At 40.0% G+C, this 14,798-nt stretch overlaps 1 protein-coding gene and 1 long non-coding RNA gene across 2 annotated transcripts in view; both read left to right on the forward strand.

Moving 5' to 3' along the window:
• LOC105481871 (uncharacterized) overlaps positions 1 to 14,798 on the forward strand; it is a 140,531-nt gene that overhangs the window by 45,221 nt on the left and 80,512 nt on the right. The window lies entirely within an intron of this gene.
• On the forward strand, positions 12,233 to 13,668 carry LOC105481869 (elongation factor 1-gamma-like). The gene has a single exon (XM_011741668.3). The coding sequence runs from the start codon at positions 12,264 to 12,266 to the stop codon at positions 13,575 to 13,577; it is 1,314 nt and encodes a 437-aa protein (XP_011739970.3). The 5' UTR covers positions 12,233 to 12,263; the 3' UTR covers positions 13,578 to 13,668.

The following is a 14,798-nucleotide window of genomic DNA, read 5'->3' on the forward strand; positions in this document are numbered from 1 at the left end:
AATAACATAGAGGATAATTTATAAAGATACCGTTATTAATAGATTTTTGAAAAGATGAATTACTGAGCATCTGTGCCCCGTAATGTCTGTGCTAGGTGTTTTCACAAATATTTTCTAACTTAAAACTTCCCAATAATCCAAAGAGTTAAAATATTGTCCAAATGTTGTATATGGGGAAACTGAGGCTTTGAAAGTTTTAAAACTGTGTGCTGGAGGCCACTTAGCTGACAACTGGCAAAACTACACCAGCAACCCAGTCTAGATTATTCAAAGTCCAATGAGGTTTTCCCTATGTGATAGCTGCCGTAAGGTAAAGTATTTGGTCAAGCATGATCCAGATTGTGGTCTGGATGGAAATGAGCCATGGTTTAGACAGGTCCACATACTGAGTTACTAATAGTAGAAAGGCAGAGAAGCAGATAAATGATGATCTTCTCTATATCTTAGCAAAGATCCCTCTCTTTTTTACATTGTCTGAAGTTTTACATTTTTGTGACAATTACAATCAACTGTGAATTGATAGATCAGTATACATCGCATTGCACATCACAGCATCTTTCACCAAAGAAGCCCTGGAAATAAATGGAGTCTTGCTCTCATCTCAGCATGTGTGGATGACAATGACAATGACAATGACAGAATGGTGCTGTGTCTGAAAAGTTAGGAGCATCGTTTTCGTTTAACAGATGATACAAAATGAACCACTGCATCATTTGACTTATTGCATCATTTTACTCATTTAGTAGTCACCAGGCTACTGAATCTGGGATATTTTTTCTACATTTAATATCTCAAGGCAGAAATATGGGACTTCTTTTCTACTTTTCTACTCTTCTCTTGAGGTATTTCTGAGCAATGGTAAGAGCATCAGATTCTTCCCCCAGTTTACCTGAGGGTTCATGTTGGATCAACGTCAGGAATTGCTCTGCTGTACATCTTGGAAGAGGAATGCTGTACTTTTCAATGGAGTGCTTAGCATTGGTGGCATCAGACCTGAAGTCAATTTACTGAATAGGGTATTTTGATTCTCAGGACTAGTTCATATCAGGACAGGGTTTTAAAATAATGAATTGATGCAAGGTAAAAATAAATGTTTTGGTTACAAAATCAATGTTAAAGAGAGTTGTATTTCAGGCTATGGGAGCTAACATTCAGTCATTGCCATGATACACCAACAAAAATAGAGACTGTAGAAATCAAACTCTTGGCTCTTCAATGGCATCTCTGTGTAGTGCCTGGCATCTCTGTATAACTCCTCAACTGAGTTATCAAGTACCACTCAGGATGCGAAAAACAATTAGGAAGTCAACTAACAAGTGGGTTGCTTGAAAGCAGGAGCCCTTCCTCACTACATAACACATACCGTTCACCCCTTCTCTTCTCCTTACCCTGTTGTTTCTGAGGTTAGGAGGTTGGGAGGGCCTGGAGATTGGCGAGATCAATGTGGTGATGGCGGGGTCACAGGACCGATTTGGCTTTTCCTAGTAATCAATGGAGGGAGTATCTGGCCATCAGTTTTCTACAGCTTTCTTTAGAATGTGGAGTATTTGATGTTGCTGTCATTGGTTTTGTCTTGAAGACACCATTTCTGAGGTAACAGGTTAAGTTCCCCCTCAACATTTGGTTATATTCACATGTCTTACCCAGGGACACTGAGGTTTCCTGTAATTTCTCCTAAGAGTATTGGTATCAACAATTTGCAGGCATGGGCTTTTTATGTTCCACTACTTCCTCTAGTCACATATGATCTTTTTGTGTTTTTTAACCTTGCTCGTATCAAGACCAAGTGCATAACAAATCTGATACCTCAAGATTTGTTTAGTTTGGCAGGAGGGAAAACATTAGCAAGGAAATCATTGGAATGCATTCTTTCACAGCATTGGAGGGGGGAGGATTCACTTCTGTTATGTCCAGCCATCATGTGGATTTAAAAATCATCAATCTTGAGTTGATTTTTATATAAGGTGAGAGATGAGGATCCAATTTCATTCTCCTACATGTGGCCTGCCAGTTATCTCAGCACCATTTGTTGAAAGGGAGTCCTTTCCCCACTTTATGTTTTTGTTTGCTTTGTTGAAGATCAGTTGGCTGTAAGTATTTGGGTTTATTTCTGGGTTCTCTATTCTGTTCCATTGGTCTATGTGCCTATTTTTATACCAGTATCATGCTGTTTTGGTGACTATGGCCTTATAGTATAGTTTGAAATCATGTAGTGTGATACCACAAGATTTGTTCTTTTTCCTTAATCTTGCTTTGGCTATGTGGGCTCTTTTTTGGTTCCATATTAATTTTAGAATTGTTACCAAAAACCAACTCAAGATGGATTAAGGACTTAAACCTAAGACCTGAAACTATAAGAATTCTAGAAGATAACATTGAAAAAAACCCTTCTAGACGTTGGCTTAGGCAAGAATTTCATGACCAAAAACCCAAAAGCAATTGCAATAAAAACAAAGATAAAAAGCTGCGACCTAATTAAACTAAAGAGCTTTTGCATGGCAAAAGGAACAGTCAGCAGAGTAAACAGACAACCCACAAAGTGGGAGAAAATCTTCACAATCTATACATCTGACAAAGGACTAATATCCAGAATCTACAATGAACTCAAATAAATCAGTAAGAAAAAAACAATCAATCCCATCAAAAAGTGGGCTAAGGACATGAATATACAATTCTCAAAAGAAGATACACAAATGGCCAACACACATATGAAAAAATGCTTGACATCACTAATGATCAGGGAAATGTAAATCAAAACCACAATGCGATACCATCTTACTCCAGCAAGAATGGCCATAATCAAAAAATCAAAAAACAGTGGATGTTGGCATGGATGTGGTGATCTGGGAACACTTCTTATGGGAGTTCAGTCAGGCTGGTGGGAAAAATTTTAAGATGAAGTTATAGGATATAGACACAATCTTTCTTGGAAGGCTATAAGGTTTTGTAAAAGTCTCAGGATAGGGTTATGGCTGAAAGCAGTCTAATCCTTACCTTGAGTTAATAGCTTGGGGCACAGATACAAAGGAATATAGAGTAGTTTGTCTAAATAGCATCCTAAAATCAACCTTTGATCATTCATGGGCAAGATGGCCCTCTCCAGGGTGGGGGTGACCACAGGTGTGTTGACTCAAAGCCTTTGTCAATTAGATCTGTACTAAATAAATGCAAACATTGTCAACTTGGAAGGGGCTGCAAACTCTCTTCAGCCTCTAGTGCCGGCAGCCCCCTGGCCAACTCTTTCACTGAATATCAGTGTCTGAGTACGTGTCTCATCCATCATGCTGCTGGGGTCTGCAGGACAGACCCCCACAACTTCTGCACTGCGGGTTGGAATGTAAACTAGTACAGCCACTATGGAAAACAGTGTGGGGAAGAGTGGGAGGGGGCAAGGGATAAAAGACAACAAATATGGTGCAGTGTATACTGCTTGGTGATGGGTGCACCAGGTTCTCACAAATCTCCACTAAAGAATTTACTCATGTAACTAAATACCACCTGAACCCCAATAACTTATTAAAAAATAAAATAAAAAAATCATCAATCATATCATTGTGTCATTTCTAACATCCACATTGGGTACAACAATAAAATGACAATAAGATTACATTTATGCAAATGTACCACATGGTACAATATTATTTTTTGAGACAGGGTCTTACTCTGTTGCCCAGGCTGGAGTGCAGTGTGGGGCCTATGAATCTGCATTTTCAATATTCTTCCCAGGGAATTCTTAAACTCACTAAAGTTTGAGAATTACTGATGTAAAATAAGCTGAAAGCCCATGCACACTTGTGATGAAAATGACTTAGGGAAATGTTACCTTGTGATAGAAGCCCTGTCGTGTCAGGGCTGAGTGTTACGAAGACATGGGTTTTTTTTTTGCAAAAACCTGGGTTGTCAAGAGACATAATTGGCTGTCTCAGGAAGAGCCTCATGGGATGAAGTCTTCATGGTTTTGGGGCCTGGACCCCTACTTTGCATGGGCAGAAATTAAATTGGATGTTTTTGCTTACAGGGAGACTGACTCATGCTAATAAATTCACAAGAGACTTACTGATAAACAAGATGAGTGTTTCAGGTATATGATTATGAGAAAGGCCCCATCTCCACAAGAATCAAGCAAGATAAGGGGAGTTACTTTATGAATTTGTGGTAGAAATTATACCTGATTTAAGAACCAAGACCACATTGGTGGGTCCCCTGGAGAGAGGATATACATCAAGTGACTCAGTGAACAGTGAGTTATCAAACTCGTTAGTAATTGTCTGTGTACTAGTCTACTTCTCTTACTAGACGGAGCTCTCTTCGAGCCTTTTATTCCTGGTATCTCCCTCATGTACTGAAGTGCTCATTACAAAATCAACATATTGGAGAACTGTTGAATGAATAAATGAATGATCTAAACCAAGGAGATCAAATAATCAGAGGCATATTTTTATTGATCTGGGCCAATAGATGGATTGCTCTTCACACCAGGAATATTTCTGCCTATTAAAAGAGTATCCTCTGTCCTTTGCATTTGTTAAAACCGTGATAAATTCTTACTCCTGCCTCCTCTCCCTGCAGGTCCCCACTCTGTGTGGGACATAGCTCTATCTCATACTGTCAAGGTAAAATCCAAGTGGGTAGATAGCCCTTCACTGACTTGTTTCATAAGTTATGTTTTAGTTGGTATCCTGATATCAACTTGAACCACCTTACTCAATTTGAGAAACATCCAAATCCAGTTTAAATAAACATAATTTTGGAGGTGGCTTTTTTCTTACCTCAGAGAATAAAACTTTCTGGCCTTGCTTTTATATTCTGGGACATTTCTTATTTGCTGTTTTATATTCTGTTCCAGCAGATTGTCTCTAGTGTTTTTGGTAAAAAAAAAAAAAAAAAAAAAAAAAAAAAAAAAAAAAAAAAATTATTTGTGCAGAGGTTCTTCAACGAGATTTACTAATGGTAAGTGCATAAGAGCAGTGCTTACAGGTACTTAAGGTGTATCAAGGGTTGAATTGTCCAAAAAGACAATGTGTTTCATAACAAATATAAGCATGTGTTTCTCTAGTGTCAAATACAATATGTGAAATACTCTTTTTAAATTTTTTTTTTTTTTTTTGAGATGGAGTCTCGCTCTGTCACCCAGGCTGGTGAGATCTCAGCTGACTGCAACTTCCACCTCCTGGGTTCAAGCAATTCCCCCGCCTTAGCCTCCCAAGTAGCTGGGACTACAGGCACCTGCTACCATGCCCGGCTAATCTTTTATATTTTTAGTTTCACTGTGTTAGCCAGGATGGTCTCGATTTCCTGACCTCGTGATCCATCCACCTCGGCCTCCCAAAGTGCTGGGATTACAGGTGTGAGCCACCGCGCCCAGCCCCCAAAAAATTATTTTTAATTGACACAATAGTTATACATATTTATGGAATACAGTTTGATGTTTTGATACATGTATACAATGTGTAATGATCAAATTAGGGTAATTAGTATAACTATCACCTCAAACAGTAATCATTTCTTTGTGGTGAGAACATTCAAAATCCTCTCTTTTAGCCATTTGAAACACCGTTAAAATGACGTAACTCCCCTTTTCTTGCTTGACTCTTGTGGAGATGGGTCCTTTCTCATAATCATATACCTGAAACACTTGGTAAGACCTGACACCGTGGCGTGTCTTCTTACCTTCTTCATTGTCTAAACTCACCTAAGAGGCTGGGAAAAAAGGAAACAGTGTGAAGAGGAAGTTCCCTTAGAAAAGAAAATGTAGAAAATGTTCATTGCTGTGAAATTGATAAGATCTTTCAAGCATTTCATATACAGGAAAATAAAAAACTGAACTCATAATGATATATATGTGGGTGTGTCTGTATATATACAAAAATAATATTCATATCTATGTAATCTCTTAGGCAGCAGAGAGGCTTTCATTCATTTAGTAGCAGCCAGATCTCAACAGCTCACAATTTCTAGCCATTTGGGCTGCAGCACAGAATGTGTGTGTGTGAATGCTTTTATTTATTTTTATTTTTTTTTTATTTTTAACACTAACGCTAAACACTAGAAGCTCAACGAGGCTCTTGAATGTAGTAAAATATCTTGCTAGAGTAGAAATAAAGCAAAATTAAGTCAATTTTCTTCACCTGTTGGTGAATAGGATTAGCTTTAAAAAGGAATGCAGGAAGCTTTTGATCAAATAAGGTACCAAAAATAAATAGCATCTCAATATTCTTTTATCTATGTATCTCATAATAAATGGAAAATATGAATTTTTTTTGTGCAGATTTCTCTAGGGAATTTTTTCTTTGCTTATTACTTCTTCTTTTGATGGTGACTCAGCCAATGAAAAACATAAAAGCCCAAGTTCGAAATGTTATGATGTGCATAATATGACATCAGTAGTGACAGATGAATAATAATTAAAAAAAACAAGACTTTCACTCCACAAGAGATTTAATTCACCTGATGAATTAAATTTTTTTCACCTGATGGTATTGTGAGTTATTAGATTTTCCCTATTAGATGTTATATAAAAAAATTGTTATGTGCACTTGTCAGTAAATGACCTGTTACATATATTTATTACTAAAAACTGTAGGAAATAGCATGTCTGGAAACATTTATTAAAAGAGCATCTATGTCTATTAGTGTTGTTTTTTAAGAAAAAATAGGATTCCAAAGATGTTTTCATGGTTCACCTTTTTCTATTTGTAAGTATATTAAGAGCTGGGTATTTCAGCTACCCACATCTTTGTAGGTGATGGTAATTATGGGCTGTATTGAAATTCTACCACAATTTTGTAAATGCCTCAATGGACTCAGTAGCAGATATTTTTTGAGCTTTGGATGCTCAGCTTAGTAAAGCCTTATGGGTGTGGAAGAGGGCGGTGAGGGATACTTAGTTTCAAAAAGAACTGAATGAGTTGAAAACAAACTATGTTCATCCAGAAGTATTCCTGAAGCTTCAGAGTTGAGAATATCAGTCTTAGAACTCACATGAAAATCTTTGCTCTGTGGTACATCCCTGGACAATGTTTTTGTTTGTCTCTGTGAAACTCTCTGAAAGTATATGGAAATAGAAACTTTTGTGAAACTACTGAAAGGGAAACCCAGAGGCATCCCTGGGTGAGGTAAGGAAAATCTGGAATTGGAATTTAGGTATGCCTTGGCTGAAAACATGACACTTTTTAATTTTTTATTTAATTTAAAATTTTCTTTTTCTTGAGACAGAGTCTCACTATGTCACGCAGGCTGGAGCGCAATGGCGCCATCTCTGCTCACTGCAGCCTCCACCTCCTGGGTTCAAGCAATTCTCCTGAATCAGCCTCCCAGGTAGCTGGGATTACAGGCACACACTACCAAACCTGGCTCATTTTTTGTATTTTTAGTAGATACGGTGTTTCGCCATGTTGGCCAGGCCATCACCCTTTTGTAAAAGGATAGCTCAGTTTGTTAAATGCCAGAGCTCTCATTCACTTGGTAAAAAATGTTTAATAATGTTAAGCCTAGAATGACACACATCTAAGTAAAGTCGACCCTTTCTGAGACTGTATTTAGATCCATTCTTCTGGACGGCCAATAAGATAAGTCCTTTGCCATTTTTACAAAAACAGGGTCTACACAGCTGGATTTCTGATTGGCCCTAATTAAAATTTTATGACATCTCTGCTATAGAAGTTCAGGGATAAGAACATGTAGTGTGTGTTTTGGGAAATCACAGAGGTCAGCAAAGTCTGAAGTCTGGGCACGGGTCTTTGGGTAGACTGAGAGGGTACAGATGTGACAGCCGGAGAGAACACAGAGGTGAAGGACAGAGCACATGTGCAAATGGGCGGGATAGGAAGAGAGGGTTCCCAGCAAACCTGCACGCTGTGGAGGTTGGGGTTCTAATAGAGTGCTTTTAGAACTTCCCAAGAGAAGTTTGTATTCAGCAAAATAGGCAAAAAGTCAGGCTATAAATTATGTATTGAAGAAGGGAGAGAGGAGTGTGAAGAATGTTTTGGCCTAATGGTTGGAGCAGATGGGGAGAGACTGAAATCAGTCCTCCTGTAAGGATAGACACCTAATTAGTGGGTCTGCCCCAACATTTGCATAACTTTAATTCTGTTTTCTCTTTCATTATTTCACACACATGGCAGCCCCTGGTCTAATGCCTGAGCCCATTGTCTTCCCACCCTGAGCACAGTCCTGTTCTGGAGGGGACTTCTGGTTTATGCCTGTGGACATTCCAGTGGGCAAATCCAAACTCTGTCAACCACCTCCACTCTACCCTGTAATGGGTTAGAGCTATGGACATGGTCACTTGTGTTGCTGTCTTCCCTCAGGAGAATGAACCCAGGAAGAGGCATATGTAGGCTTCAGCTCAGGGTTGTTTGGGCATCTGCGGTGAGGTCTAGAAGTGGGGAGGCATAGCTCTAGGTAGGTTTGGGCTTATCCCCTGGGCCTTAACCCCCTCTTCAGCCTGTGTGGAGAGGCTCAGCCAGTGGATGGTCAGAACAGGGCCCTACAGGCAGAGGCCTGAGTTACAAGCCCTAGTTGACTGGCTCTAGGTATAGTACTGCTTATTAGTATGTTTAGGACCTGGGGGCATTATGAAATATATATAGATATCTTAACCTACTATTTAATTCCTTTAATTAACTTTCACAAAAGCTCTGGTATGTCTTTGGGAAAAAACACTTTTTGGGACTAATTGAGGGAATAGTTTCTTATTTTTATTGAACTTCTCACATGATTTCTTATGGTTTTTCTAAAAGGGGAGGAGTAGAGATGTAGGGCCAAGCCTTACCAATTTTCCATGTATGCCTCTAATATTTTTCTTTTACTTTTTCAGGAAGATATTGAGCACCTTTTCTATAGTGCATCTTTCAGGATCTGTACTAAGAGCAGATCCTACAACTATAAACAAAATAGACACAGCTCCTTTTCTCAAGGAACTCATCTAGCAGGAGAGGCAGTCTTTAAGTAAACAATCAAAAGGTCACACAAATTTATATAATTTCGGTAGTCAGTGTAGTTACTGACAATGTAGGTAATTATAAATGACACAACAAAAGGATATGACATAGACTGCAGGGTCAGAGAAAGCTTCTTTGAGGAAGTGATTATTGAATTAATTGACGGGTAAACTTTACACTCTAGAGCACACAGCTGTTGCTAAGACCATGGAGGACTATTGACTGTTCAAGGAAGCACAAGAATGCAAAGAAGGAGGGAAAAATGGGGGATGATGAAATAAACAGGCAGCAGGTAAAATATGTAGATCGTTTAAAGAACTTGGAGGTCTTTTAAAAGTCTTTATCCTAAAAGAAATAGTGGGGCTGGGCGCGGTGGTTCACGCCTGTAATCCCAGCACTTTGGGAGGCCGAGGCGGGTGGATCACGAGGTCAGGAGATTGAGACCATCCTGGCTAACACAGTGAAACCTCGTCTCTATTAAAAATTACAAAAAAATTAGCTGGGCGAGGTGGCGGGCGCCTGTAGTCCCAGCTGCTAGGGAGGCTGAGGCAGGAGAATGGCGGGAACCGGGGAGGTGGAGCTTGCAGTGAGCCGAGATCGCACCACTGCACTCCAGTGTGGGTGACAGCAAGACTCCGTCTCAAAAATAAATAAATAAATAAATGAATAAATAAAAAAAAGAAAAGAAATAGTAAGGCATGGAAAAGCTTATGTAAAAAGGGCAGGATGCCACGGTTGGATTGACATATTTAAAGGACATTTCTGGTCTCATAGTGGAGAACATTAGAGAGAGGATGGGGTGCAGGAGGAGGCCAGACAGGAGGTTTGTGCAGTACAGGGAAAGATGATTATAACTTGAATGAAAGGTGGTGATCATGGAGATGGGGAGAAGTAATGGATTTGAAAACTAGGAGACAAAGTTAATCAGAGTTGAACAGGGAGATTCCAAAGATGATTCTCAAGAATGTCTTGGGACTTCTCTCTTTGTCAGCATTTAATGGCTGGTAGACCAGAATGAGCTCACAAATAAATTTAAGATGAAGCAGCTGGAGAAGGTGGAAGGAAACCAGGAGAGTGTGATCCACAGGCCAAAGGAAGATTAATTTCAAGAATGTTTTGGAGTGTGTAAATAAAATGAAGTCTGAGAAACATCTTTTGGATTTAGTGGAAATAATTGTTAACCTTAGCAAGTATTGTTTCAGTAAAGCAATTGCTTCATGAAAACTTTTCATACTCTGGAAAAATTCTGAGAGTAAGAATTTGATAACTTTGCAGCAATAGCAATAGCAGTTGGGATTTTGCTGGGGTAGAAAAACTATCAAGGAGAAGGAGTGACAACTTTGATAATTGAAGGACTGATTTAGAATTCAAACACTCCATTGTTTGTAACTGCAGCAGAGCTTGTGATTATGGTGAGTGGGGATGTGACTTATATAGACCAATTTCATAAAGTCTTTGATTCCTTGGGGTCCCCGGAACAGTACTACTGTAAGTGTCTGTGCCAGTTTCTGAAGCTTGACTTACTCCATTGAAACCACAGGAAGAATGTTATTTGATTTATGAAAGGAGTTAGCCAGCCATTCACCTAATTTTGGAACAGTGACAGGAATAGGAGGAAAGAAAAAGGATATTGAACCAGAACGGTACAACTTGCAATTTATCGAGATGCTGAAGGAAGACAAAGATTTTTTAATATTTAGAGTCATAACTCGTTCAAATAAAGTTAAGAAATCAATTTTCAGGACAATACAAACTCACTAATGCAGATAGACTTTAAGGGGTGAATACATTTCAAAAAGTTTAAACTATAGAATGCAGGGAAAGCTAGGTTAGCTACTTCAAATCCATTCTGGAATGAGAAAAAGAAAAAGAATGGGTTTCTTTTAAGTACATGAAATTACTCTATTAAAGAAAGCATTAGCATTTCTAGTTAATAAACTGGTAACTTTATTATTTGCATAGAAAAAAGCAATCACAAAATGCTAAATTACTTACACATTTCGTTTCCTTCAGTCAGTTAAACATGCCTTCTGCAGCTTCACCCATAATCCTTTGCATAACAAACTTTAAAAACAGGTAGTGTAAAAATAGATTGTTCTGGGTCTCATAAAATTGAAATCAAGGTGTTGGGCAGGGCTGTGATCTTCTCTGGAGCTTGGGACCCTCTTCCAAGCTTCTTTGGGTTGTGGTTGTTGGACTGAGGTCCCATTTTGTTGCTGACTGTCAATCAGCAACAAAATTTCTTATGGTTTCTTACAATTTTTAGCCAATCTCTGCCAAGTGGCCTTTTCCACAATATGGCAGTTTGCTTTTTTCAGGACTGACAGGAGAGTGTCTGCTACAGTTGGGGATATCTCTGATTTGTTTCACCTTGGACTCCTAGACTTTCTCTTTTTAAAGGCCTCACTGATTGCACCAGTCTCACTCACACTTACGGGGAGAGGATTATATAAAGTGTGCAAACAAAGGGGTAGGAATCACTTCCTCAAGGTCATACAGAGAGTAAAGAACAGAGCCTGACTGAAACCTATGTGTCTCGGAAGCCAAAGTTTGTGTTCTGTAATCTCCATTACATACTGCCTCCACCCTTAGGAGAGAAGCCCAATGTGGTTTTCATTTTTTCTTATTTTGTTTTTCTCTCTTTTTCTATAAGTTTCTATGGCATATGGCATGTGTGTTGAGAGAAACTGACCTAGCTGTCCTAGCCAAAAATACAAGAATGGTAGGGGCTCAAGTCAAAGGCTAGATATGAAGGTTTTCAAGGTGTCCCAGAACGGTTTCTGCCCAGTAGGAATATCCCATGTGAATAACAGCAAGCAGTACCATAGGACTTTCTTGGACAGTGTGCAAACAAAGGTATAGGAATATTGAGACCATCTTAGAATTATGCCTCCCACAAATGGTTTAAATGAATAGACATTAATAAAGAGACTAACTACAGAGGTGTAAGCAGGATTAAGGAAGCAAAGGGGGCAGAGTGAAGCAGTCAGAGCCCAACAGCAAGAGGATGTTATTATCATAACCTGGTGAGACTTTGGACTGTAGGGGAATGCTCTGGCCCTGGAGGAAAGTAGCCACTGCCAGAGTTTTGTACTGAGGATAGAACGGAGAAGGAAACCCCTATGTCTCTCTTCCTGCCTTCTGATCTTCTGCCAAACTGAACCAGAAACCGAGGGCTCAGAACTTGGATGGTGCAGTCCATAGAGGTCGACCTTCTAGGGCCCATAGGGGCAGAGAAGGGTAGCGAATTGACTTGAGGTGGCAAATAATCATCACACTGCTTAAGAAATGGTAGTTATCCCCTTTCTTTGCGGAATCACCATGGCGGCTGGGACCCTGTATACGTATCCTGAAAACTGGAGGGCCTTCAAGGCTCTCATCGCTGCTCAGTACAGCGGGGCTCAGGTCCGCGTGCTCTCTGCACCACCCCACTTCCATTTTGGCCAAACCAACCGCACCCCTGAATTTCTCCGCAAATTTCCTGCCGGCAAGGTTCCAGCATTTGAGGGTGACGATGGATTCTGTGTGTTTGAGAGCAACGCCATTGCCTACTATGTGAGCAATGAGGAGCTGCGGGGAAGTACTCCAGAGGCAGCAGCCCAGGTGGTGCAGTGGGTGAGCTTTGCTGATTCCGACATAGTGCCCCCAGCCAGTACCTGGGTATTCCCCACCTTGGGCATCATGCACCACAACAAACAGGCCACTGAGAATGCAAAGGAGGAAGTGAGGCGAATTCTGGGGCTGCTGGATGCTCACTTGAAGACGAGGACTTTTCTGGTGGGCGAACGAGTGACATTGGCTGACATCACAGTTGTCTGCACCCTGTTGTGGCTCTATAAGCAGGTCCTAGAGCCTTCTTTCCGCCAGGCCTTTCCCAATACCAACCGCTGGTTCCTCACCTGCATTAATCAGCCCCAGTTCCGGGCTGTCTTGGGGGAAGTGAAGCTGTGTGAGAAGATGGCCCAGTTTGATGCTAAAAAGTTTGCAGAGACCCAGCCTAAAAAAGATACACCACGGAAAGAGAAGGGTTCACGGGAAGAGAAGCAGAAGCCCCAGGCTGAGCGGAAGGAGGAGAAAAAGGCGGCTGCCCCTGCTCCTGAGGAGGAGATGGATGAATGTGAGCAGGCGCTGGCTGCTGAGCCCAAGGCCAAGGACACCTTCGCTCACTTGCTCAAGAGTACCTTTGTGTTGGATGAATTTAAGCGCAAGTACTCCAATGAGGACACACTCTCTGTGGCACTGCCATATTTCTGGGAACACTTTGATAAGGACGGCTGGTCCCTGTGGTACTCAGAGTATCGCTTCCCTGAAGAACTCACTCAGACCTTCATGAGCTGCAATCTCATCACTGGAATGTTCCAGCGACTGGACAAGCTGAGGAAGAATGCCTTCGCCAGTGTCATCCTCTTTGGAACCAACAATAGCAGCTCCATTTCTGGAGTCTGGGTCTTCCGAGGCCAGGAGCTTGCCTTTCCGCTGAGTCCAGATTGGCAGGTGGACTACGAGTCATACACATGGCGGAAACTGGATCCTGGCAGCGAGGAGACCCAGACGCTGGTTCGAGAGTACTTTTCCTGGGAGGGGGCCTTCCAGCATGTGGGCAAAGCCTTCAATCAGGGCAAGATCTTCAAGTGAACATCTCTTGCCATCGCCTAGCTGCCTGCACCTGCCCTTCAGGGAGATGGGGGTCATTAAAGGAAACTGAACATTGAAAAAAAAAAAAAAAGAAAAAAAAGAAATGGTAGTTATGATTAAACCATTATCTCTGGTTTATGAACATATTTCTGAGTCTACCAGTGTGAAGGAGTGGCCTGCCCTTTCAACTTTATAAGTGGTTCTGATTGGTGGGCGAGAGAGAGGAAGTGGCCTTTTTTTTTTCTTTGAGCTGAACTATAATAATGAGCTGCCTCTAGCACATTTCTTTTCATGGAGGAGATACTTGGCATTTATTTGTAGCAACTGGCAATGTAATAATGAGGTTATAAAAATTCATAATGAATTGGAACTACTCCATAAATATGTATTAAAGGAGGAAAACAGAATGTTAACTTCTATTTGTATTTTAAAATAAATAAGTTGATTTTTTTTTAAAAACACAAATTTTATAGGTTCCATTGATAGATTAACAAAAGGTAGAAACTCGCTCAAAGGAGGGAGGCAAGAGATTGTGGTTCTGTTTTGGTTTTCATTAACTGAAATACATGATTATATTTACAACATCCATAAACAATGGCTTACTGAAACTTTTGAGTAAATCTGGGAATCAAAATGATAATGCCTACAACAATCACATTGAACCCACAGCCAATCAAGGAGAAGGCTCAAAGTTAGAGTCTTTCTTTTATGAATTCCTTTAGTTGAAATAGTGAAAACAGCAGTACCTATTATAAACTTTTAGAACCAGAATTTAAACATTTATACTAATCCTTCCTCTGGTGAATGTATTTTTTATCTTTATGTGTAAAGCACAAAGCATTTCTGTTTTCTTTTGAAAGTCTGATTTTTAAACTTCATCTGGTTTGTATTTGGGGATAGGGCACCAGGGGCTTGGCTTGTTCATTTCTATCACACTGACAATTGAACATGGAAATTTAATCTTTTGCATTGAACAGGACAGACAGAAATTTAGATTCTGATTTTTGTGGGTAGCATCTCTTCACGTTACATATTAGAAATCAATATTAGAAAATAGAAATCATTTTCCATGGAAGTAATTCTTGTTTATAGGATTTCCAGTGGTTTTTGGTTATTCATTAGTGAGCAATGGATTTAGATTTCTATCCAAATTAATAATGCACTTAGCAGTGTTAAAAAGGAAATAACACATAATTCGTATTTCTTTTCAAATATGCAAAG

The sequence above is a fragment of the Macaca nemestrina genome, chromosome 7 (genome assembly GCF_043159975.1).
Source record: "Macaca nemestrina isolate mMacNem1 chromosome 7, mMacNem.hap1, whole genome shotgun sequence".
NCBI classification, from domain to species: domain Eukaryota; kingdom Metazoa; phylum Chordata; class Mammalia; order Primates; family Cercopithecidae; genus Macaca; species Macaca nemestrina.

Coding starts and splice junctions, on each gene's coding strand:
- LOC105481869 (XM_011741668.3), top strand. CDS start 12,264: ATGGCGGCTGGGACCCTGTATACGTATCCTGAAAACTGGAGGGCCTTC.